Source organism: Rhinolophus hipposideros (genome assembly GCF_964194185.1).
Source record: "Rhinolophus hipposideros genome assembly, chromosome: X".
Classification (NCBI taxonomy): domain Eukaryota; kingdom Metazoa; phylum Chordata; class Mammalia; order Chiroptera; family Rhinolophidae; genus Rhinolophus; species Rhinolophus hipposideros.
Window position 1 is genome coordinate 6,638,859 of NC_138046.1, and position 25,065 is coordinate 6,663,923.

General features: G+C 51.9%; 1 protein-coding gene across 1 annotated transcript; it reads right to left on the reverse strand.

Annotated features, from left to right (window-relative positions):
• Window positions 1-6,404: 6,404 nt before the first annotated feature.
• On the reverse strand, window positions 6,405-25,036 carry IKBKG (inhibitor of nuclear factor kappa B kinase regulatory subunit gamma). Its single transcript, XM_081043756.1, has 10 exons — window positions 24,898-25,036; window positions 21,466-21,667; window positions 18,150-18,361; window positions 17,193-17,311; window positions 14,539-14,691; window positions 13,891-13,987; window positions 12,674-12,817; window positions 12,251-12,393; window positions 11,989-12,050; window positions 6,405-11,722 (listed from the first exon to the last, which is right to left on the reverse strand). The coding sequence occupies exons 2-10, from the start codon at window positions 21,650-21,652 to the stop codon at window positions 11,580-11,582; spliced, it is 1,260 nt and encodes a 419-aa protein (XP_080899882.1). The 5' UTR covers window positions 21,653-21,667; window positions 24,898-25,036; the 3' UTR covers window positions 6,405-11,579.
• Between the last annotated feature and the right edge of the window lie 29 nt (window positions 25,037-25,065).

A 25,065-nucleotide genomic window follows, 5' to 3' on the forward strand; every position in this document is an offset into this window, starting at 1 on the left:
GGAATGGAAGTTGCTCTGAGTGACTCAGTGAGTGACTGAGTGAGTGGTGCGTGGTGGCACCAGTTCCACACCACCTGAATTCTGTACATTTAGAGTAAGTCCTAAAATTAGATGTGTTAGTCCTTTCACCTTGTCTTTCTAGGGTAAGCTGCACTTGACCGTGCTGTATTGGTCTTTTAGTATGTTGTGCGATTTGGTTTATGAATTTTTGTTGATTTTCTCGCATCAGTGCTCATAGGAGATACTGGTCTGTAGTCATCTTCCTGCTGTTGTATTTGTCTGTTTTTGTTTCATTATAATATTGTCCTCGTTCCTCTGTTTTTGGAAAACAATGTGTGAGACCAGCACAATTTCTTCTTCCTTAAATGTTTGATAGAAGCAATAAACGTAGAACCTGGCCTGGAGTTTCATTTGTGCGGAGGTTTTCAGTCATGAATGCCTTTTCCTTACTTGACACAGAGTTGCTCAGATATTGGTTTATCTTCCTGTCTTCGTTTTAGTAATTTCTGTCTTTCAGAGACTTTGTCTACTTCACCTAAGTTGCCCAGAAGCTGGAACAGATCATGAGCCTCATTACGAGCAAAAGCTAAGGACAGCAGAACCGGTGAGGAGGGGGCTTCTCAGTCCTGGGCCCTCCTCCCATCGATGGGAGCAGACTCTTGCCTGGGGCTCAGGGCTGAGCCTGGGATTGGGTGGCTCGGGTATGGTCACTGAAACAATGTGCCCTTGACACGTAAGGGCTCCCTTCATTAAGGCCTTGCTTTGGGCCCTGCAGGTGGGGAGGGGTTGACAGGACCAAGCCCCCCCAATGCCAGTAGAGGCAATACCCATAGCCTCCTGTCCTTGTGCCCAGGATTGTGACAGTCCCACGCCCCTTGCTATTTGTGTCCCCAACCACCTATTTATTTCATTTATCTCTACCTCACCATCTCGATGTGTAAATATGTGTCCCTGTGGGACATTGCCAACCTATGACCAGCCTTCTTCCCTGGCCTCCCTTAGGCTGTGTGCAATCTGGAGGAGAGAACCTGCTAAGATGGAAGGCAGATCATGTCATTGCTGTGTTCAAGGCACGTCCTACCCCCAGTGACTCCAATGAACTCAACCTCCTCGACCTCTGGCATCTCCTTGCTGTCCCGGTTGTATGTCCATTATTGTTAACGTATGGGTCTCTTCTCCCCTCCCCCACCCATGAATTTATTGTGAAGAAAGTGAGCAGGGACAGGTCGGGAGGATTCTGGGCCAAGAGAATGGCCTTTGGTGACATTCAGCTGACAGAGACCACAGTCTGATTAAAGAGCACATGTATCTTGGCCTCCTGTGTACCAGGCATGCCTTGTTCTCGGAGCTGAGGATACTGCATGGGGTAATAAGGACTGCAGGAGGGGGAGAGGTGGGGTGCCATTTTAATGCGGTGACCAGAAAAGCCTCCAGGAGAGGATAACATCTGAGAAGGACCTGAAGGAGGTCAGGGAGTCAGCCAGGTGGATCCCCGGGAAAAAAAAAATTCCAGGCAGGAAACAGCCAGTGCAAAGGCCCTGAGGCAGGAGTGGGCCTGATGTGTCTCAGAAAAGGGACGAGATCAATGTGGCAGAATCAGTGAGCATGCTGGAAACTGGAGTCGAGGAGGCCGCACAGGATGAAACCCAGATCGCATAGGGCTCCGATGGCCACTGTGAAGGCTCTGGCTGTGTCTCTGAGTGAGAGCGGAGCTCAGGGCGGGTTTGGAACAGAGGAGTTCCATGACCTGACTGAGATGTTAAAGCCACCAGCAGCTTCAGCAGTCCTTCCATGGGGCCAAGGCAGTTGATTGATTCTGGAGTTTGCCCGGCAAGGGAGGAAGGACCAGACTGAAGTTGGGGCCCTGAAGCCAAGTCAGTGTCGTAGACCAGGGGCTGCAGGCAGAGTGTCCTGGAGGTCTGCTGAGGGTCCCCTGAGCACCCAGGTGAATACTGATCATGACAAGCTTGTAAGGAAACTATCCTAGTCCTAAGAAAGGGCGTCCAAAAAGGATTAAAAGTAACTATTGAATGCTCAAGCTGGACCTGGGTGATCATTTGTCCTCACTGGCTAGAATGGAAACATCCTAATTCAGGAGATATGAAGGAAGGACTGAGGCACTCAGGTCTGCCCCGGTACTATGGAAAATAATTAATCCTGCACTAAAAGCTGCTCTGATCCCATGGAGCAAATCTTAAAAGCAAGACTTTCAAGAATCCAATTGTTTCCAAATAAGTACAGTAGTTGAGAGCAAGGTTCAAGAATTTGTTTAGGACTACAGAAACATACAGTCCCCGCAGTAGAATGTCCAACGCCTGGTGTCCAATCAATAATCAGTTGGCATGCAAATGTTCAGTAAAATCCATCTCGTTACAAGGGGTAAATCCATCATTAAAAGGCAGCCAGGGGCCGGCTGGGTGGCTCAGGCTGTTAGAGCTCCGTCTTCCTAACTCCTAAGGCTACCGGTTCGATTCCCACATGGGCCAGTGGGCTCTCAACCACAAGGTTGCCAGTTCAATTCCTTGAGTCCCACAAGAGATGGCGGGCTCCGCCCCCTGCAACTAAGACTGAACACGGCACCTTGAGCTGAGCTGCCACTGAGCTCCCGGATGGCTCAGTTGGTTGGAGCGTGAGCTCTCAACAACAAGGTTGCCGGTTCAACTCCCACATGGGATGGTGGGCTGCGCCCCCTGCAACTAGATTAAAAACGGCGACTGGACTTGGAGCTGAGCTGCGCCCTCCACAAGTAGAATGAAGGACAACTCCTTGGAGCTGATGCGCCCTGGAGAAACACACTGTTCCCCAACATTCCCCAATAAAAAAAAAAAATAATAATGTGGCATAGATACAGTAGTCCTCTTTCTTCTGTTTACATCTAATCTTCATTCACTTATACAAGTTCAGTCCTTTTCCTCCTCCCCTTTTATGCTTTTGTCATCACAAATTATCCCTCTTCATGTTATGCACTCATTACCAAATTGCAATAGTTGTAGCCTTTTCCCCTTAAACCTTTATGTTATAATTAAGTGTTTAATACCCTATTCTGAAATAGTGTTGTGGTTTCCTGCTTCTGTCTGTCATCTTACTTAAAGTTTTGTCTTTTTGTTTTAGGTAGAAGAGCTCCTGTCAACATTTCTTGTAATGCAGGCCTTGTGGTGGTAAATTCTCTCAGCTTTTGTTTGTCTGGGAAAGCCTTTATTCCTCCTTCATATCTAAAGGATAACTTTGCTGGATATATTATTCTTGGGGGATCGTTTTTCTCTTTCAGTATTTTGAATATTTCATTCCATTCTCTCCTGACTTGTAGGGTTTCTACTGAAAATTCCCATAATAATCAGATTGGGATTCCTTAGTAGGTTACCCTGGCTGCCTTGAGAATTCTTTCACTGTCTTTAACTTTTGACAGTTTTAATATAATATGTCTTGGAGAAGGTCTTTTTGTGTTGAGACAATTAGGTGTTCTGTTACCTTCTTGTATTCCAATATCCACCTCCTTCCATAGGCTTGGGAATTTCTCATTGATTATTATTTTTTTAATAGGCTCTCTGTTCCCTTCTCATTCTCTTTCCCTTAAGAGATACTCATTTTCCTTGTGTTGTTCTTTCTAATGGAGTCAAGTAGTTCTCGTAGAGTTCTTTCATTTTTTTTATTAGTTTCAGATGTACAAAACAATGTAATAGTTAGACATTTACACCCCTCACAAAGTGATAACCCCCTCCCCCAGAGTTCTTTCATTTTTAAAAAAATGTTAGTTCTCTCTCTTCTTACACTTAAGTCATTTCTAGATGTCTGTCTTTGGGCTCACAAATTCCTTCTTCCATATGGTCCTCTCTATTTCCAATGCTTTCCAATACATTGTTCATCTCACTTAAAGAGTTCTTCAGAATTTCTGTTTGGTTCTCTTTTATAATTTCAGTATCTTTGGCAAAGTGTTTCTTTTGTTCATTAATTTTATTTATGAGCTCATTGAACTGCATTTCTGAGTTGTCTTATATCTCGAGTTTCTTCATAACTGCAATCTTGAATTCTCTGTCATTTAAATCTCAGTCTCCTGTAACTTTGAGTTTGGTTTCTGGAGAGTTTTACTTTTCTTTCTTTGCTACCATGTTACCTTGGTTATTCATGGTAATTGAATTGTTTCTTTGCCTGTGCATTAGAGGTAGTGAAATCTTGTTTATGATTTTGCTCCTAACAATTCAGCAGGTTGACAAGCAGAGATCTTTCTTTTGTTTTCCAGTAGATGGCACCATAGAGCAAGTTTCTGTTTTCTCTTCCCTGCACTACTTGCCCCTCCAGGATGGTGGTGGGTGGCATCTCTTTGGTTGTGGACATGGCCGCATACCCACCAGTATGGTGGCTGTTCCCCTGTGTCCAGATCACCGTGGTGTTGGAGCAACACCACTACGGTGTGGGGGGCATGTGGAAGTGTGGGGACAGAGCCAGGAGTGCAGTTTCCAGGCTCTCGGCCTCACGTGGAAAGGTGCTCACTCAGGTAGTAAATGGCCATCAACTGTGATTGGCTGGCCATCAGCTGTGGCTAGTTGGCCGTCAGCTGTAAGCAGTGAGCCATTGGCCACTGATATAACTGCCGTGGCTACGCTAGCAGGAAATGGGGGCTAGCAAGAAGATGGCGGCTGAGCTAGAAAGCACGGATTGCAGCGAGCAAGTGGGGTAGGTTGGCAGAGAAGTGGACGGCAGGTTGCAGACAGTGTGGCTCTTGCTTCCTGTGTCTCCAACCCAGCCTCCAGTGAGACTATAGTGGTATGACTCCCCTATCTATGACTCCGTGGGTGTTCCTTTTTGGCCTCACCATGTCCTGCGTTCTGGTGTGGGGAGCGGGAGCTGAGACCCCGCATGCCACCCGGCATGACAGGCAGGTGGTGCAGAATGAAGTTTGTGAGTTCCCAGCACTGCCTCCCTATTACTAATGGCCTCCGGCCCCACTATGATGTTTGACACATCTCTGCTACCTCTGCCGAGTTCTGCCCCAATGGGTGGGGAAAGGGAGGCATGTACACCAGACCACAGCGCTGCCTCCTTGTTGGCAATGCCTCTGGCACGGCTGTGCTGTTCAATGGGCCTCAGCTGCTGCTGCTCCCAGGGGGGGAGGGAGCCAGGTTGTCAGGCAGTGATGCTGGTTCTGCCCCTTACTGTCCAGGCTATATAGTGTGAGGGCTGCAGCCCAACCCCTCTACCACTACCACCTTAGCTGAGGCCCCCGCAGGTGCCAAACGGTGTCTGTGGACACCATCCCTGTCCTTTTCCCCATCCCACCTCCACTACCTGTTCCAATACCCCCACCTTCAGATGTACCAATGCGTGGCGTGGGTCTCATGGGTGTGTTTGTGGGTTGAGCAGAGGAAGTTTTGTTGAACTGTAGTTGTCCGACTTGCTGTAAATTCAAGGGGAGTACAAAGGGGTCTTTTCACTCTGCCATGATGCTGATGTCACTCTCTCTGACCATATTGTAAATATGGGTAAGGATCTCATTTAGTTTGCTATTCTCATTGGTCATAGGTGTTACAATCCCCATTTGTACCTGAAGAAACAAGTATAGAGAAACGTGAAGAGATGTACGCAAGGCCTAAGAATTCAGTAGCAGTATCTGGAATAGATTAAGCAATGGATACAGATGTGTGCTTATACATGTCTGTCTAACTTTGTTAGAATAAATTCTGCATGAGTTTTAATCAAAGCTTTATCTTTATAATTTACAAGTTATGTGAAGCCTCTCCTTGAGAGGGCACCACATACTGTACAAAATGAAACGTGTTTATTTGTGGTTCATGATTCTCAGGGCTCGTCACTTACCTGATAAACACATTATATATATAGAATCAAAAAAAGGCCAGGTGACTTGGAACCTGAACTTTTACCATTAAAACAGATGGGAAAACATCTGGTGTATTTTCTGACATCTGAGTCACACCGTAACTTACTGAATACCACTGAAGCCATTGATTTCACAATACTGGGTCAGGGGCTAAATTTCCAGCAATGCCATTCAGGTAAATTGTGAATGGTTTATACCAGGGGTGCCAGAAAAGTGTATACAAGTGGACACTTTGGTCAGCATTGCTCAAGCAGTAGTGTCTGGAGGCTGATGGGAACCACTTTGAGCACCTCTTGTCATTGCAGAAGTCAAATGTGACTCGTGGTCATCTTTTGTTATTGGTACATACTGAGCATTAGAATTTTAATAGATTCTTTTTCTTAAAATGTGCATACATTTTTTGGCACCCTCTGCGTATTTGTGAAGGAAAACCATTTCATAAAACAGGAACAAAGATTTATAAAAAAAAAGATTTCTGGTCTACCTTACAAATGTTGTTTTGGTGCATCCTCAAAATTATTTGTGGGCAAAGGAGGAAATTGGCTAATACAAATAAAAATACGCACCAAGTAACAATGAAGTCAAGTAGGCATGCTTTACTGTGGTCTTCATTTCTGCAATTGCGCATACAAGCGTCTCTTTGGTGTCAAATTCTAATTGATGGGCAGTCAGGTTAAGGCCACAAGAGGGAACACAGGAGAGGGACAGGCAAAAAAACCAAAATGATTATACTGCTTCTAGAGACAGAGTCACTGCACTGCACACCAAGAGGGGGTCACGTGGGTGGGAGATCCAAGGTCGTGGGCTTAACCATACCAGTGGGAAACAGAGGAAGTGAGCACCTGTGGGCTAGTGCTTTTATTGGGAGTCAGGCTGGAGCACACAACACAAGGCGCAAGGGGATTTCATTGGTGGGTTTGAATGTTACTAAGTCACCTAACGTAAGGGTAGTGTAGGAAGGGGAACTCATGGCAGGGGCCAACCTTATCCCACCCGGTTGCCTCGGTGAGGTGCTCACATGCTGTTTGTGGCTTGTCGAGGTGGCAGGAAATGTTTTCAATTTTAAAAAAGTTGATCTTTTTCATTTCCCTCTTCTATTATCCAATCCATGCATGGTTTGTCCTCAGCCCCCATTTCAGCTGATTATGATTCTTTATCAGACGAGGTAACCTAAGCCTTCATTCTTGAGGGAACTGAGATCTGCCTGGTCCTGTCCACAAGGGGTGGCTGCCGTATTCCTCTAAAGTTTTCCACTGTATATAGCAGTACTAGCGGGGGCCCTCCAAAATTCTGTGGGCCTCTGAAATACTTTTCTGACTCCACTTATGAAGCAGAAATTCTCTCATTAACCAGAGCAGATATACACTGTTATCCACCTCCTTCTAGGCAGAATGAACAGTAAGATGCACTTCAAGTTTTGCCCATCAAGAGAATTACAAAAACTTGTTAAATGTGGCTTAAGTGGTTCTGGGAGATGAATTTAAAGCTTTGAAGGCTCAGAGTAAATAAGTAAACAAACAGTGAGTAAAAGGAAATGAGCTAAGCCTCCAACTCTATACATTATTTTTAAAAAGCTAAGTAAAGCCTGATAAATTAGATGGAAGAGATATGAAAAAATTAGAATTAAGAAAATGAATATAGAAATTAAGGGATATTTTTAAAAGGATTCCCCAGACACGTTTGAAAAGAGAGGGGAAAAAACTAGGCCAACTTCTGGAAAGACTGATTTTAAAAAGTTAGATGTTATGAATAGAAATGTTAAGAGTGAAAAAAAATGCATCACACAGATGTAGCAGAGATTTTTTTCAATGATAAGATAAATTCATTGCAGTAAATCTGAAAAATGATTAACTGGACATTGTGCTAGGAAAATATAACTTACTCAAGAAATAAAAAACCTGAGCACAACTGAATACTTTAAGGAAATTGAAACAGTGATTGAAATCTACCCTAATCCACATGGAATCCATTCGGTAGAAGCAGTTTTATCAAGCATTCAAAGAGCAGATATCCCTAATGTTCTACCAACTTTTACAGAGAATAGAAAAATTGTGAAGGCTCTCACATTCACTTAATAAGGCATCATATAACTTCATCCATCAATACTGCAGGTTGTATCATTAAGAGAAAGGGCCTTTTTCTGTTTGGAAAGTACACTGACAGTACCATTTTCCCACCCAAATGGGAGCAGGTTGTACACCTGCAGCTTTTACTTTTTTTTTTTGTTGGGGTCACACTAGATACATAATTTTGTCTACTGGTTTTTTCACACCAACATGCTACAGAGCGTGTTCCGTGTGACATGTTCACAAAGCTGGCTGTGCAGGCCACGTTGTCTGGAAGTGGTCTCTTCTTTCACCATGACCTTTGGCAGCTACGGATGGTGCAGCGTACGCCCCTACAATGCCAAAGTCACCATGTGTCCCGACTGTCTCTTACAGTTAAATGGGCTGAGGACGCTTTCTAAGCGCTTGTTCCATTGCACCAACCGGTGGCATCACGGGCCTGTCCCCTGCACCTTGCCAGCAGGGCACCAGAAGTCTTCATTTGTTGCCAGTTGCAATCCCTTTTGGTTTAGGTTGAGTCTGTGTTGTTTTAGTTACTAGTGAAGGGAGAAATGCTTTCTTATTGTGCTTACTGGCCAACTGGATTTCTCTGGAGCATCGAGCAGCAGTAACATGGGGGGGGGGTGCGTGTGTGAGCAACAGGGAACAAAATTTCTGGCGGGGTGTGCTTCTAGCTGTTTATCTCTACCTCCCAGACCCAGGGTCGTGAATATCAAGGGGCCACAGCTAATAAGGCAAGCAGGCTGCTTCTCTCACAGAAGGAATCCAACCACTTGTTCCAGAAGCCCAACCTAAGGAAAGCCAGAAAGGAAGAAAGCAGAATCCCTCACTTCCAGGCAAATGGCCTAGTTTAAAATCTTTGGTGTCCAATGCACAGTCAGCCCTACAGAAGGAAGGAGGCAGAAGAGAAGGTTCAAAAGAGCAGCAGTTCCCAGCTACCGCCTGGTCCCATGCCCAGACCAGACCATGGTCCAGGGCCCAGGCAGGAACATCTGCAAAGCTCCCAGCTGCTGCCACTGCTGTGTGGCCCACCTGGAACCACTGCCAGAGCCCTAAGAAAGTTCCCGGGGAAGAGAATATCCACCTCTCTCATGGCTGCTGGGTCTTACCTCCTTTCTTTCAACCCCCTTTCAGGAGAGGGTGCTGGGCAGTGAAGGGCTCCTATGTGCCTTTGTTCACCCTCTTAGAAGGGCGAGGCCCGTCCTTACCCAGCCAGCAGTCACCACCCAGGGTGCCGGTGGCCTAACAGTGCCATCCTACTGCAGCCTACCCCCTTCTGCCCACGTGCATGGACCCCAGCAGTGGTGTCCAGCCAGAAACGAGATGTCCTAAGGACAGCAGTACCTGCGCCTGTAAGGGCATGCCACACACCAAACCCCAGCTTTCTTTGCCACAGAGTACCATATGCCTCTGCAGCCCAGCAGCACCGTCAGCCTGGAGAATATGGCCTCTAACAGAGCCGCGGTCCTAGGGAGACCTACTTGTGACTATACCTGTCCCAATCTGTAGCTTCCAGATGTCCCCATACTGGGTCGAATTGTGCTCCCAAAAGATTCGAACATATCCCCACCCCCAGAACTTGGTAATGGGACCTTAGAGCTTATCCAGAAGAAGGGTCTTTGTGGAAGTAATGACGGTGAGGATCTCGAGATGAGATCATCCTGGATGGCACAGGTGGCTCCTAAATCCAGTGACTGCTGTCCTTAGAAGAGACAGAATGGAAGACATGGTCAGACGAAGAGAAGGGGGCATATAACCACGGAGGCAGAGTGTGGAGTGATGTATCTACCAGCCAAGGGACACCAAGCCCTGCCACCAGAAGCTGGGAGAGAGGCATGGAACTGACTGTCCCTTGGAGCCGCCAAAGGGAACCAAGCCTGCCCATAGCTGGACTTCACACTGCTGGCCTCCAGACTGGGAAAGAATGAATGCCTGGTGTTCTAAGCCACCAAGTTTGTGGCACTTTCTGACAGCAGCCAGGGGAAACTAACCCATCCCCCCAAAACTAAAAGTGCTCAAGAAAAACTGCAGGATTAGGATTAGGATTAAAATGCAGCACCCATGGGTGGGGAACCCGACTGGGCGTCTGACGCTTCCCCCAAGTACCACCTGCGATTAGACACCGGGCCTTCAGGAGGCAGGAAGTCTCTCCCTGTCCAGCAGATGCCAACACAGTTTCCAGTGCAGGATTGTTGCCAGAATGGGCTACTGGCTATCTTCCCAAACGAGGCTGGAACTCCCTTCTAGTCAGCCCTCTCACTGCCAAGCAGCAGGAAACGCTACGAGCTAAGCCTCGGGGTGGATTCCCAACATCCCATTTCTAGCCTGGGCAGCTTGGAAGACGGCAGGGTCAAGAGCCAGGGCACCGAGGAGAAAATGATGCAGATTCTTCCTCTAATGTCTTCTTTACAACATCGCAGGCCTAATGCCCATGGCTTTGACATCCCAGGAAATAGTCACAATGTTGCCAAACAACCAGGAAGAGCCCTCTGGTGTCCCTAACCTGCCAGGCATTGTCAAGTGGCTCCCTTTCACAAGGCCAGAGCATTTGGGGCTGGTGCAAGGAACAGCACCACAGACTTCTGGAACGTGATGAATCACGACCACCACCGCCACCACCACTCACACTGGGTGACAATGTTCTCGGGGAAGAAGAGAGCACGCTGTGGTGTTGGGGAAAGGAAAGAAGCAGCATACTTGTGGGGACATCCCCCCATCAGACTACGAGGTGGTCGCAACAAGTCCACACCAAAGCAGTGGAGGGAAGGTGGGGAAATGCGACTACACAGAAATAGCCAACTTGAAGTCCAGAACACACTAGTACAGTCACAGCAGGAAAAGATCACCGCAACTTCCATCACCCTAAAGGGCTGATTCCACTGCTGACCAAGGAGCTCCTGCACACTGAGGAACAAAAGACCAATGGCCCAAGAGAAAAATGGGCAAAAAGATGAACAAGCCATTCACACTACAACTGAAAAGGACCCTGAAGCACGGCGAGACGCTCAAGCCCAGTCTTACCAGGGAAATGCATGCCTGGCAGATGGCAAGAGCCCACAGGTTCCCCGGGACAAGGCTGCGGGGAATAGAAGGACAGCAGGAAACTGCACGGGGGGGGGGGGGCACCAGCACCGTCTACCCTGTTTGCGGATGCTCAGTACTGCCGCTTCTAAGAATGCGACCCAAAGACACACACGACTGACGCGCATGGGTTTCCACTGCGGCCTTATTTCTGACGAGAAGATGGGCAAGAAGCCAAATGCCGCGGTGCAGCCTCCCCGTGGAATGGCATGTGGCCCACGAGCGCGCCGGGCTGTGCTGGAGCTGGGCCGGGAGGAAGGGCCCCTCCCTTCGCAGCCTGGGAAGCAGTTCTCTCTGGGAGCCCAAGCCTTGATTCTTGACTTCGCCAGCGGGGGTGGAAGAAGAGGGGGCCCCAGAGGCAAGTGGTTCAAACACACAGCACAAATGAAAAGAGCAGAGCATCAGGCCCAGCTGGGGCCCTGTGTACCCTAAAAGAGGCGAACCAGCAGACGGGGAAGCTGAAGCGTAAGGTCCTACAGCTAGCTCTTAGGGCTCAGATAAGTAGCCCGCTCTTTGTCACCTAGCCCGTAATCCAGGACTGGGCAGATGGGAGAGGAAAGCAGACTGCAGGGTCCTGGGCTAGTCATCGGCAGGCGGCCCTACTCGATGCACTCCATGACGTGTATCTGCAGGGTGTCCATATCAGGAGCCTGGTACTGGCACTTGGGGCAACAGAAGTCAGGCGGCTCCTCAGGGGGGCTTCTCCTCTGGCTGGGCAGGGCCAGGTGAAAGGAGTGGTGAGCTGGGGAAAGAGAACAGGCTCTGCTTATGGTACCAACTGCATGGAGGGGAGGGCACAGAAAGTCCTGAGATATGACGGGACCACCGGATCCAACTCCCAGGGTCAGCACCGCTAGTTCCTTCCCTCAGCCTCTGGCCCAGTGTCGGGGGGCGGGGGGCACGAGGAGGATGGGCGGCCAGTGCAAGCTCCCACGTCCCAGGCTCCGTTCACTCGCTCTCGGTGCCAGCACCCTGCCCTCCCCCGCCCCCCTCCTGCAGCTCACTCACCTGGGGCAGGGGCCACGGGGGGCTGGGCGACCTCCACGTGCCGCTTCCTCAGGTCTTCAATCCTTCCAAAAGAGAAACTGCCCAATCAATCTGTGGGAGCCAAGCTCCGGGCAGGGCATACAGAACGGAGGCGGCAGGAGGGGAGACTCAGGGCCAGCTCACCCTACCCTGACAAGCCAGGAGCACCCAGTGTCCTGCACTTACTCCTGGAGACCCCAGCACCCAGCGCCCCTCCCTATGGGGCATGCGCTCCAAGGCCCACCTGGCCGACTCCTGACAGGTGGCCTTCAGCCTGCTATAGTCCCGCTGCAGCTGCTCCAGCTGTTCCTGCAGGAGCTCCTTCTTCTCGGCCAGCTTCTCCCGGGCCTGCCTCTCAGCCTGGAAGTCTGTCTTATAGATTTCCGCCTGGCAAAGCCAAGAGAGGGGGAATGTGCCGCCACCCATCAGCCACTCATTGGACACTCCATGCCCAGCACCAGGGGCAAGGCAGAGCCCTTCCTGCCTCCCAGAGCCCACGGCACAGGCAGAGTCACCCCAAGTGCACTGAGTGGTCAAGGGACAGTTGCGAAGGGCTCCAAGAACTTCTGAGAAGCCAGTACAAAATGACTCCAGAGACACGTCAAATCCCATGCCGGTGGGCCTGGTCTGCTCAGCCACACACAAGCAAGCCACAGAGAGCTCTCACCTGGACCTTCAGCACTGAAACGGTCTCTATCGCAACCTTGTACTGCTCAGCCTCTTCCTTCAGCTTGTCGATCACTTCCTGTTTGGCCACCAGGGCCTCCTCGGCCTGCTGGAGTCGCTGCTTGAGATCTTCCAGCTGCATTCCCTAGGGATAGGCAACGGAGCTGACGGAGCCCGAGCCAGCCCAGGGCAGGGGTCATGCCACCCCCAGGCTGGCAGCTGCTGCAGGCAAGCAGAACCAACAGGAACAAAAGATTGGCCCTAGCTGGGCCGCACTGGGGTGGTGCCAACCACAGGATGTTAGTTCAGGGCACAGGAAAGGTGGAGGCTGGACAGGATCTGAGGTCATCTGGCACACCTCCCACCCAAGTCGACATTCCTGTCCCAGAGTCCCCAGCTGGACTGCCCTCCTCCAACCCTTCAACGGACAGGGGTCACACTCCCTCCACAGGCCGCCCACTCATGCTGAGCTGGTCTCCTGAATTAAGGCTCCAGCACTTGCCCATGAAGCCAAGACCCACTTGTCCTTCTACTCTGCCACCTCGTCAAAGGTCTGCTGGTCCCTCCCAGATACCACCCACACGTACACACTCACACCCAGACACACACACACAGATGCATGCACATGGACATTACCAACAGGCACGCACACACACCACCAAGCCTTCCCTCTGGAGATCAAAGGGCCACAGTTTTGTCATTAACTCTTCCTGGGTAACCCAGTTTCAGGCTTTACCCTTAGAAATCGCCTCTGGGTACCTTCATGTTTGACAACATCCTTCTTAAAATGTGATCACTAGAAACTGAACCCACTACAGGTCTGATGAGGACAAACGAGAAAAGTGCTCCCAGCCGACTTCAACACTAGGATGGAAAGATCCCTGGGGAAATCCGAGCGAGGAGCTGAAGTGCTGATGGCTGGCCGGAGGACCCGGACCGTGGAGGGGGCATCCGGAGGCCCAGCCCAGTCCGCCATAGGCAGCAAGCACCACAGCCCAAGTGTGCCCATCTGTCCGCGGCCTGCCCTGAGCCACCACAGTGCAGCCTTGATGAAACTCTAGGACAAATTAAGTCTCCCTCCCAAAGCCAATTCTGTCTACTCTTTAGGTAGGGCCTTGAGTTCCAACATCCCCGAATTTGGGGGAGCAGGCCCCATGGGAGAGGAACCAGGGCCAGGTCAGTCGTAGGCAGTCCCGGGGACGTGCGCGCCATACTCACTCGGTTTCGCTCACTGCTCATCACGCTGCTCTTGATGTGGTTGTCATAGTCTTGGAAGAGCTGGTGATAGGCCACCTGCAGCTGGGCCAGCTTCCGCCTAAGAAAAGGGAGCTTTCGCTGGGGACACCACCTTGTCCTGGGCCAGCCACAACTTGTCCTGCATCCAACTCTACCTTCTTCCTTCTTGTCACGTCCACACCCCCGAATGGGGCTTCCAGAGCACATTTGTGCCTTAAAGGACATCAGCTCCGAAGCACGCTTGGCTAACTACTAATTAGTATCGCTTTCCTTAAAGCTAACAGTGTTTCAAGTATGAAATGTTTGTAATAAAACAGAACTGCCCTCCACTCTTCATGGAAAACCAAGAGTGGCAGGACTACTCTAGGTTAAAGGAGACTCAAAAGACATACCCATAAAAGGAAGGCGGAATCCTGGACCTGGTGCTGTTAACACGTCGGCCCAGTGGAGCGTGAACGTGGACAGGCAAATGGAGCATGTGATCCTATCAAAGGTGGATCACCTGGGGGTGCTGCTGGAAGGGACCAAACCCGACCCTCGGCCTCTGCCAGTCCCTAACAGGGCTCCCCAAAGGCAGCAAGCTGCTGACCGCCCTCTGGGCCCATCCCTCCCAAGCCAGCACACACTGACTTCTCCTCCGAGGCAGCCTGGCGCTCCATACGCAGGGCGGCCTCCATGCTCTGGGTCTGCATGCGCAGCTGGTCCACCTGCACGCTGTGCTGTTGCTGCAGCGCCTCCCGCTCACTCTCCAGCTGCCGAGCCTGCTCGCTGGCCACCCGAGCCCTGGCACAGGAAAAGGGGGTCACGGTCAGGAGCACGCATGCTCACAGGATCCCTGCTGTGCTGACAAGGGCTGCCGGCAGAAGGCAGGAGCCCAGAGAGCACTAGAAGCCCTGCAGTCTGGGAGCAGGGGCGTGGTTCAGGACAGCCTGTCAACGCAGAGTCCACACGGGGAAGAAGGGGGCGGTTCCATCACTGGAGATAGGGACGACTTCACGGGGCCAGGTTGGGGCGACGTGTTTGTGTCAATGCAGGGCCCAGCAGGCAACCATGTGCGGGCAGCCAGGAGACAGGGGCTTAGGTTCAGGCCCATGACACCTGTTCTGGAAACCCCTTCAAAGGTGAAGGAGGTGATCCCAGAAGAGGGTGCTGCTGGGGCCAGGGAAAGAGGAGCCCCTGGGAACTGCCCGTTGGGTTCCCACCGATGAGTGCTGGGGCCCCCTGCTAGAGCAGTCTCAGTGGAGGAATCAGGAGAGATTAGGAGATGGAGTGGAGGCAGGCAGCAAAGAGAAGCCTTTCCAGAAGGGGGGGGTCAGCTGGAGGGGGAAGTGGGGTCAGTGTGCCCAGTCGCTGTTCTAAAAGAGGCAAGGCGGTGGTGGCCCACCTCCATGTCTCATCTGGAGTCCCCAATGTCCACACGTGTAAGGACAGCCTCCCACCTGGGAGACAGCCACGGCCACGTCAGGGAATCCCTCTTTCCCTCTACGCTCCTGCTGTACAGCTCATCTCGTCTCCTCTGAATCGCTCCACAGCCCGCGTTCTGATCCAGGCCCTGTACTGTCTCCAGGACCCTGACCCCCCCATCTGCACACAGCTCCCGAAATCTCCAGTTCCAGGCTCCAGCCAGGTCATCCTGCTGTCCCCACCGCGAGGGCACTGGTGGGTGTTTCTGAGTGTGGGGAGGTCTCAGGAGGTTTGCACTGGTCTGTTTCTCCACACCTGCCTCAATCTATTGAACATGCATTTCCATCTGTGATCAGACAACAGGTAGGCACGGTCATCACCATCACCAGATGGAACTGCTGCCCTTCAGGGGCCCTGGCACAAGGGGAGGGAGGGTCGACCCAACACGAGAGACCGGGGGCTCAGAGCGCAGCCATGTGTCCGAAGGTGAAAGCTGTTTAGATGGCCACACCTATGACCTGAGATGCCAGCGAGGCTTCGTGCCCTGAGCCGCCCGGCTCGGCATTTCTATGCTCCCCCGTGTTGGGGAGGAACGGGAAAAGAGCTGTCCCAGAGCCTACAGTTACCAGAGTAAACGCCCCTGCAGCGTGCTTAACTGACGCAGTTAGCTGCCAGACTGCATTGGCAGCGTAATGCCTCCAGCAGCTTCTTTTACGTGCACAGAAAACAGACAGGCAGGAAAGACACCAAATTGTCCCCAAGGCAACACACGTAATTTTAGAAACCTGGAGGTACAGAAGAGCACATGGGCAGAACACCAGGACGTGACGAGCCAGAGGCAATGAGGCTCAGCCTTCCGACCAATGCCTTTCCTCTCGTGTGATTTCTACAGGAAGCTTGTTCAGTCTCCCACGTCGCTCTGATAATGGGAGGGGAAAACTCCTGCCTGCTTCTCTAGTCTCCTTCAGGAAGGTGTCCTTGACACTGCCCAATGTACCCTGATCATCTGCGCTGTGACAGCTGGGGCCACTCCTGTCACCTGGACCTGTCTTTCTGGAGGGCAGCAGCTCAACGGCACAGGAACCACACTACCCGTGTCCTTTGACCCAACGATCCCACTTACAGGAATCCCCTTTGCAGAAAGGAACGACTGGCAGGCCTGAGGCGGCCAGCTCCGGAAGGGCCACTTGCAGAGGTGGCCCTCGGGTGGCGCCCGGGTAGTGGGCTGGTGCAAGTCCCCTAGGTCGACAGGACACTTCCCCTACTGATAAGGGCGGTCCCGGTGCCTGGACTGTTTGCACAACAGGGTGGTTTCTGGAGCTCCTGCTTTCCTCTGGGAGTTGGGTATTTGGTGTGTGCCTGGTGCAGGGGGCCCACATGACCAGCCCCCAATAAAAGCCGGGGTGCACTGGGTGCTGACTGGGTTCCTTGGGTGTGCAGTGATGCATTTTTCACCAGCGGGAGGGAGGGAGGAAGGGAGCCTAAGGCCTGGGGTTCTCCCCCTGACCTGTGTCATCTGACCTCATGGGACCTGGCGTGTATCCTGTCCCTGTAACCAACCTCAGCCCTGAGGCACCGGCAGTGCCTCCAGAGACTCACTGTGGACCACGGCTGTGCTCTTGCCCCTCATAAATGCTCACCCAAGGAAACAATCCAAATTCTAGCCAAAGGTCAGAGAGTCCAGAAGTGCTGCTCCGACCCAGGTCCCGGGCTGCTGGGCCACAGCTCCTCCAAGCACCTGGCCCAACGCCCCGTGGGTCACACACCGCGTTCTCCAGTCCATCCCCTCGAAGAGGAACCCCAGGAGGTTCCTAAACAGCCTCATTCTTCTCAGGCACCCCGACAGTGGACCCCAGGGAGGGCGTTCCCTCCCCACTCACCTGCCCTCCAAAGCCTGCCGCTCCTTGGTGGTAGCCTCCAAGCGACTCTGGCTCTCCTGGAGCTCCCCTAGTAAGGAAGTCACCTGGGCTTTCACTGAGGCCTTGTCCTCAGCCATCTGCTGCATGAAAAAAAGCCACTTCATGTCAGCAATGCTTTCTCGCCAGTTGCTCACCCCCGGTGGCCCCCAACCATGGGGCAGCCTGCAAGTGCAGAGACGTGTCACCAGGAGGGCTTCTCTCTGGCCCTTGGCACCCCTATGCGTCTCACCTCCAGAAGTTTCCCGACCCCAGCATGGCAAGTAAGGCAGTGGAAAGGGATTGAGTCCCGTGAGCCCATACTTCCAAGGCAGTGGAAAGGGATTGAGTCCCGTGAGCCCACACTTCCAAGCCCCTGCTCATCTCTGCAGAGGGGGCACGATAAAACCCGGGGGCAGCGGAGCACAGAGTAGCCTCACGTGTCATGAGGCTGACGACCAGGTGTGAGGGCTGAGCCCTGCAGGACTCGCAGCCTGTCTGAGACTAGATGCCAAAGGAGGCGACATGCAGAGACGGCAACAAAAGTGCATGCTCCATTCCCCAAGCCCCAGGCCACTACAATGTGAGATGGACTGCCACTACTTCTAGAAGACCTCCATCCTGGGCAACATTCAAGAGTTGTCCAAATCCCCACTGCCTGATCTCCCGCATCAAACCGTACAGACCCAGGTCCCCCTTGACCTCAGGCTGCTCCAGCCCAGGATTGAGACTCAGCCCCCTGCATCCCCAACCCCTTGGCAATAACACCTCCATAGTCAGCACCACTCCTGAGGGTACTCTAGGGGACCCCTGAGCACAGGTCCCTCTGGAAACACTGACATCCCCGTGGGGTTTCAGGACACACGTGGCTAGTGGCACAGGTAGCCAGAAACCCCCGCTCACATGCTGCCAGGAAAGGACCTGTCCCGCTCCCTCGGCTACCTGCTGGCATCTCTTCAGGTGCTCCACTTCCTGCAGGGCCTGCTCCCTCTGCCTCCTCAGGTCGACCTTCTCCAGACTCAGTCTCTCCACCAGGCTCCTGGCCTCCTGGAACCTCTGCATGAGGAACTCTTTCTCCTCCCTCTGGTTGCCCTGGAAACGCTGCAGCTCCTCACAGCACTCCCGCAGCATCTGGTTGCTCTGCCGGATGGCATCTGGCGGCAGACGACACAGCACAGGGGACATGAGCCCTGGCTGCCCGCCTGCTAGCCCCTCCTTGGGCCAGTCACAGTGCTGTCCCCATAATCCCATGCGGCCTCTCACACAGACAGACGGCTTTGCCTCTCTCGATTTTATGGAACGAAACGCTTCAAAGTCAGTGATGCTAACGACAGGCCCCGACGTTTCTCCAACAAAACACTGAACACAAGAGCATCACTTAAGGTGTATGCAAATGTCACTTGCTTTGTAAGTGACTCTGCAACTCACTTGTACTCAGGTGGGGTCAGAGCACTGGGCCATGTCTTTGGGATCAGGAGGGCCTAACCTACCTGAGCCTTGGGGCACGGCCACCAGGGCGAACTGCCCCGTGGCAACGCTGGCTGCCGCTGGGGAGGGCCGGGAGGCTGGGAGCGGACCGGTTCCTCAACTCTGAGACTCACCATCCTCATGTGCATGTCCGACAGAGACAATCGCACCCGTGTCATAGGATGAGGAGGGTTAGGTGAAAGAGAAAAGGTACCCGGTGTGCAATGCAAATTCAAGAAACAGCCCGGTCCTGCTCTCAGCAGGTTGAAGGACGAGTATCAGCCCACGCCAGGCAGGCAGTCAGCAGAGGCCGAGGAAAGGAGAGTCACACACCCAGGGACACCCCAGGCAGCAGAAGCGCATGGGGGTGACAAGACCAATCAGTGACATGTTACGGTTCTAGCAACGACAGAGCTGTATAAAGCAGGGGCAGGGAATAGCTTCACGTCACCCTCTGGTCCAAACCCTTGACTAGCTAACTAGTTCCTGCTGCTGGAACATTCTTTCACAGGAGCTGCAGTGGCTTCTAAGCCTGCCTCCAAAGCTTTGTTCTGCACTCTACTGTCCCCAGGTGACTCCTCCCCTGCAGGGGAGTGACACTGAGCTCAAAGCCCTCGTGCTTCAGGCACAGCGGTCCCCCACCCACCTCCACCTGGCCCAATCCTGCCCAGTCCCCTACCCAAGGCCTAGCTCAGGTACAACTCCTTTTGTGGTTGAGCTAGAACTCACATAACATCAAATTCATTGCTTTAACTATTTTAAAGTACAGGCAACCCGTGACCAACATGGGTTTGAACTGCTCGGGTCCACCTACACGTGGATTTTTTTTCAATAAATGTACAGTAGGCCCTCAGTATCCCTGAGTTTCACATCGTGGATTCAACTGCCCTCAGAATGAAAATGGTATTTTTGACCCGCGTTTGGAAACCTGAGGATGCAGAGGGCAGACTGTATGTGTCGTTCTGCGCCACTTCATAGGAGAGACTTGAGAATCTGCTGATTTTAACATGGGGCTGGGAGGGGTCCTGGACTCAATCCCCCGTGGATATCGAGGGACGTCTGGAGTGAAGGCTTTGGCGAGTCAAGTTATACGCAGATTTTCAACTGTATAGCGGCGGGCAGGGGTCAGTGCCCCTAACCCCTGCCTTGTTCAAGGGTCAACCGTGTAGTCATTCAGTGGTTATGATGCGATCACAAAGCTGTGCACCCATCACCTCGGTCTAGTTTCAGAACATAGCCATCACCCCCAAAAGAAACCCAAAACCCGCTGGCAGTCACTCCCCTACTGCCCGAGCCCCTGGCCACCACTCATCTGTTTCTCTCTTCGGACTCGCCTCTCCCGCACGTGTCACATAAATGGGCTCCTACACTCAGTACATGCAACTTCTTCCATAGTTTCCCTCCAAATATTCCAAGCAAAGTCTATGTCCCCCCTCCCGCTCCCTCCTCCACAGACACAATCATTAGCATTGAGGGGGGCAGATACCTTCAGGACCCCAGGGGGTTTGGCCCAGGGCCTGACATACTGCATCTGTTTAGCAGAAACGTGTGAAGACAACCCGCTGCACAAGCACAGGTCACGCAGTGTGGCCTCGAAGACTCCACTTGCCACTGGAGTCTGAGCTCCCACGGCCGGGGGTGGGAGATCTGGGGGCACCATGCTCCCTGCACTGATGGCCTGCCACTTTCTCAACCCAGTCCCCCTTGCCAGAGTGCTCTCCTGGGGACGAGCAGAGGCCACACACATGGCCATCAAGGGTGAGCCATCTCCCTACCCCCAACCTGGCTGCCAGTTCCACATGGCCCCAACGCAGCCAGACAATGGACAACCTCAGGGGTCACTGTTGGTGGTTATAACAGGAGGGGTGCTACTGGCATCTCATGGATACAGGCCCAAGATACTGCTCGATACCCCACAGTGGCCAGGATGGCCCCTAATGTCTGAGCGCTAAGGTGGAGGTGTCTGCCCTAAAGGCGGGCAGGTCTTATGGGCTCTGAGTGCGTGAAGCAGGTCAGGTCTCCAGGACCCCACACAGCCCTTTGGTGGCAAGCTGACTGCACTGGACCCCTTCCGTCCTGGAAGGGAAGTCGATCTGTCTTGACAGGAAGGAGAGATTCATATTCCAGGCAGGGGTTTGCTTCCTGACCGCAGGGCCTCAGCTAGCACCACTCTCTGAAGAGTTACAGAGCGTGTGACTTCTCAGCACAGGCCCCATGTAACAGCCCATGACACCAAGGGACACACTAGCCAGCAAAGGAGGTGGGGGAGTGGTCTCGTGACTGTGGCCTCAAGGACCCCTTCCTTTCCCAGAGCAGGCCATGCCCCCTCCCCACAAGACCCATGCCGTGCCCCTTCCCAGGCTAGCCAACGTGTGACCTATTAGTGCAAGATATGAAGGCCTGGCTGTGCTGGCCCAACTTGGAGCAACTCAGAGTATCATTCCAGCTCCAGAGCTCCCCATAGGCTCGGCCTGCACTGCAGCCCAGCTTCTCCCTCTGCCCGGCCCTGCTTCCTCCCAATCCTCCCTTTCCCCTCCCTCCCTCACTGTTGGTCCTCAGAGCACTCAGAATGAACGCCCTATAAGCTCATCTCTATATCACAAGATGCTTCCGGGGAATCCCATCTACAACAAAGGGGGGGGGCAGCTGAGCTGCAATCACTAGCTGGCTCTGGATACAGACCCACCCCCAGACCCAGTAAACACAGAGGCATAGGTGAGTAGGATAAGCCTTCCCCCGGCAGGGTTGCATCCCCTGACTATTGAACCCACACACCCAATGTCCTCCTTACCTCGGAGCTCTTGATTCTCCTCTAGACAGCGCTGGAAGGTCTCAGGAGTGCCCTGCTCCGAAGGCAGGTGGAGCATGGCCGGCTTCCCCAGAGAAGACTCTTCACCCAACACGTCCTGGTCCCCGGCCGGGCCACCGCTGGGCTGCACCATCTCACACAGCTGACTCTTCCAGGGGGGCGCGCTCATCCAACAAGTCAAGGTCTGGGAGAGAACAGCAGCACAGGCGTCACACGAGACCCGTGCAGAATTCTCTTACCTGCAGGACAACGGGTGTAGTGTGTGCAGCAGTTCTGGGGCCAAGCTTTACGCAGAACGCCAAGCACTTCGTCGAGTGTAATAGCATGCTAAAATGGGCTTTTTGGTCTAAGAAGTGGCACACACTCCCATTCCAAAGGGAGGTGCAGGCCCACGTGTGGGACTTGGAAAGGCCATGGTTCAGCACCAGTTATAAGCCCTGCCTAGCAACTATCTCCGGGCTGTAAGCTGAAGTGAAGAATTTCGCCAAAGGGGAAAATAAGAGAGAGGATTCATTTTTGAGGAAGGTGTCAGTGTGCTGGCTATCCTACCACATACACACACCTGCAAGCAGGAATGGAGGGCGTTGGCCCCTCACCTAGTGTAGTGGGTTGAATGGTGCCCCCCCCAACAAGATACATCCATGTTCTGACCCCAAGAAGCTTGGGAATGTAACCTAATTTGGAAAAGGGGACTTTGCAGATATAATTAGGTGCAGGATCTTTAGGGGAGATCTTCCTGGATTAGGGTGAGCCCTAAATCCAATGACAGTGTCCTGATAGGAGATAAAAGAGGACAGACACAGACATAGGAAGAAACCATCTGAAGGTGGAGACAGAGACTGGAGTGGCCATAGGCCAACGGACACCTGGGGCCACCAGAAGCTGGAAGAGCCAGGCAGGAAGGCCCTCCCCTACAGCTTCTGGAGGGAGCACGGCCCTGCCCACAGTTGATTTCAGACTTCCAGCCTCCAGCACTGGGAAAGAATAAATCTCTTGCAGCAGCCCTAGAAAATTAATGCACCTACTAAGAAGGGTTTCGAGGAGACCACTCAGAACCTGATCAATGTTCCCTGGAACTGAGGGAACAAAAGGGAAATCCAGCACCTGACTTTTTACTTTAGAACCTGCAAGTGGGAACTGCGCTGACAACCTAAGACAGTGGGGCAGAGACACAGGCTGAGCTATCCCCATTCTCTTGTGAACCAGAGGAGAGGCAGGCCATGAGGGACAGTACCAGCCTGGAGCCCTTTTCAATCCTGCCCAAGAAGACTGACTACCTGGCGGACGAGGCCACTCTCAATACAAGTTTTGAGGCCTGAGCTGAGGGAGGCTTTCACAGCAGATCAATGTGGACATTTGACTACCACACCAAACACACCACTAACTCAGCAGCAGCAGCTGACCAACCACGGATTCCTCCCTAAGCTCCCAGGACAGCCCAGTCTCCTGGTTTTCCTCCGACCTCACTGGCTGCTTGTGCTGGGGCCTCTCATTGAATCCTCTTCGGTAACCCAGCCCCTCACTGTGGTGCCCCGGGGCTCTGTTCTAGGATCTCTTCACTTCTCTGTCCAGTCCCTCCAGTACTAGGCATCCAGCCTCATGGCTTTAACCCCCCACCTTAATGTCAATGATGCCCCAAATTAGACCTCTTTGCTGAACGCCATACTCACATATCAAACTCAACATCTCCGCTTGGAATCTAGGAGTCCTCTCAAAACTAATCTCTCTAAAACTGTTCCCGACAGTCCCCAAAAGCCAGGTCCCGCAGCCTTCTTTCCTGTCAGCTGATGGCACATCCATCCTCTCATTATCAGGACAAATACCATGGAGTCCGTCTTGACTCCTATCTCTCACAGCTCACATCTGATCCATCAGGAAATTCCTCCAAAATGTATCCCAGAATCGATCTGATGACACTAAGCAATTAATGTTAACTATTTTAGGTGGGATATGATATTGTGGTTATGTTTTTTTTTCAGTCCTTTCTTAGAGATGCATACTGAAATATTTATACATGGTGTCTGAAATTCACTTGAAAATAATGGGGAAACTCCTAGGTATATACCAAAAAGAAATGAAAACACATGTCCATACATGAATGCTCACAGCAACATTACTCATAACAACCAAAGAATGGAAACAACCCAAATGTCCATCAACTGATGAATAATCAAAATCTAGACATGTTACAAAATGGATGAATCTTGCAAACATTATGCTAAGAAAAAGAAAAAACTCACAAAAGACCCCACGTTGTATGATTCCGTTTATATGAAAATCCAGAACAAGCAAATACACAGAGACAGAAAGATTAGTGGATGCTTAGAGGCGGGGTGATGGGGTGACAGCTAAGGGGTACAGGATTTCTTTTTGGAGTGATAAAAATGTTCTGCAATTAGTGGGTATGGTTGTACAACTCTAAATATATTAAAAAACAGTGAAGTGTACACTTTAAATGGGTGAACTGTGTGCTTTGTGAATTATATCTCAATAAAGCTGTCGTTAAAAAGAGTAATGGGAGAGGATTGTAAAAGGTATAAATTAAACAAAATTAACCACAAGTTGATAATTGTTGAAGCTGAGAGGTAGGCACATGGGATTTACTACACTCTTCTTCCTACTTTTGTATGTCTTTGTAATTTTTCATAATAAAATGCTCAAAGCACCATCGTCTCTCACTTGGATTACTGCAACAACCTCCTAACAGGTCATCCCCGTTCCTACCCTTGCCCCTTACAGTCTGTTCTCCCCACCTCGGTCAGAACAATCGGCCTAAAAGGTAATTCCAATCATGTCCCTCCTCTAATCAGATCTCTACCATGCATGGTTCCTCATTACCCTCTGTGTAAAAGCCAAAGTCCCTACAACGGCCTACAAGACCCTGCACTATCTGATCCCCTACTGCTTCTTCTCCAAATACCTCGCTCACTCTGCTCCAGCTATGATGGCCTCCTTGCTCTTCTTCCAACATGCCGTGATGGCCCTTTCAACCTCAAGTCACACAAACGGTATGAGGTGGAGCAGACATGAATCGTTTTTGAAAAGTCAGCAAACGGAGGGACATGAGATAAGACACTTAGCTGCCAACTCTATTTGAGGTCTTTTTAAAGAATTTAACAACCTCACACATAAGCAAGTTTGAACAGAAAATGTCTCCGAACTACAACAGTCATCCACGAACTATGGGTGTGGTCAGACTCCGCGGCAGTGGAGGAGGGACAGGCGGAAACAGTCCCGCTCGCCTCCAAGGTAACCTGGGTCCTGCATCGGCCCGCCTGGGCCAGTAGTCTAAAAGCGGGTGGCAGAGACGGACCGGGGCCCAACAGGAGGGGGAAGCCTGGACGTCCGGGGGAAATCTAGGAGGCGGCGGAACGCCCACCGATGGTACCCTATCTTCGGGGAAGAGGACCACACCTTTCAGCAGAATCAGTCCGACGTAAGAAGGGCGGGAGCAGCGGGCCGCGAGCACTCCTCGGGCCCCGTCGCTCCGAGAAAGTCCCGGTTCCGCGGTCGCTCTTCCCTTCTCCCCCACGAAATTCCCACTTCCTGGTTCCGGTGTCGTAACTGTGGGATCCGGAAGTA

Bases quoted from the DNA above. Each gene is read 5' to 3' on its own strand.
- IKBKG (XM_081043756.1), bottom strand. From the start codon at position 21,652: ATGAGCGCGCCCCCCTGGAAGAGTCAGCTGTGTGAGATGGTGCAGCCC. The intron at 17,312-18,149 runs GTAGCCGAGGGA...TTTTTCATGCAG, and splicing joins ACCTGAAGAGATGCCAGCAG to CAGATGGCTGAGGACAAGGC. The intron at 12,394-12,673 runs GTGAGAGCTCTC...TGGCTTTGCCAG, and splicing joins TTTCAGTGCTGAAGGTCCAG to GCGGAAATCTATAAGACAGA.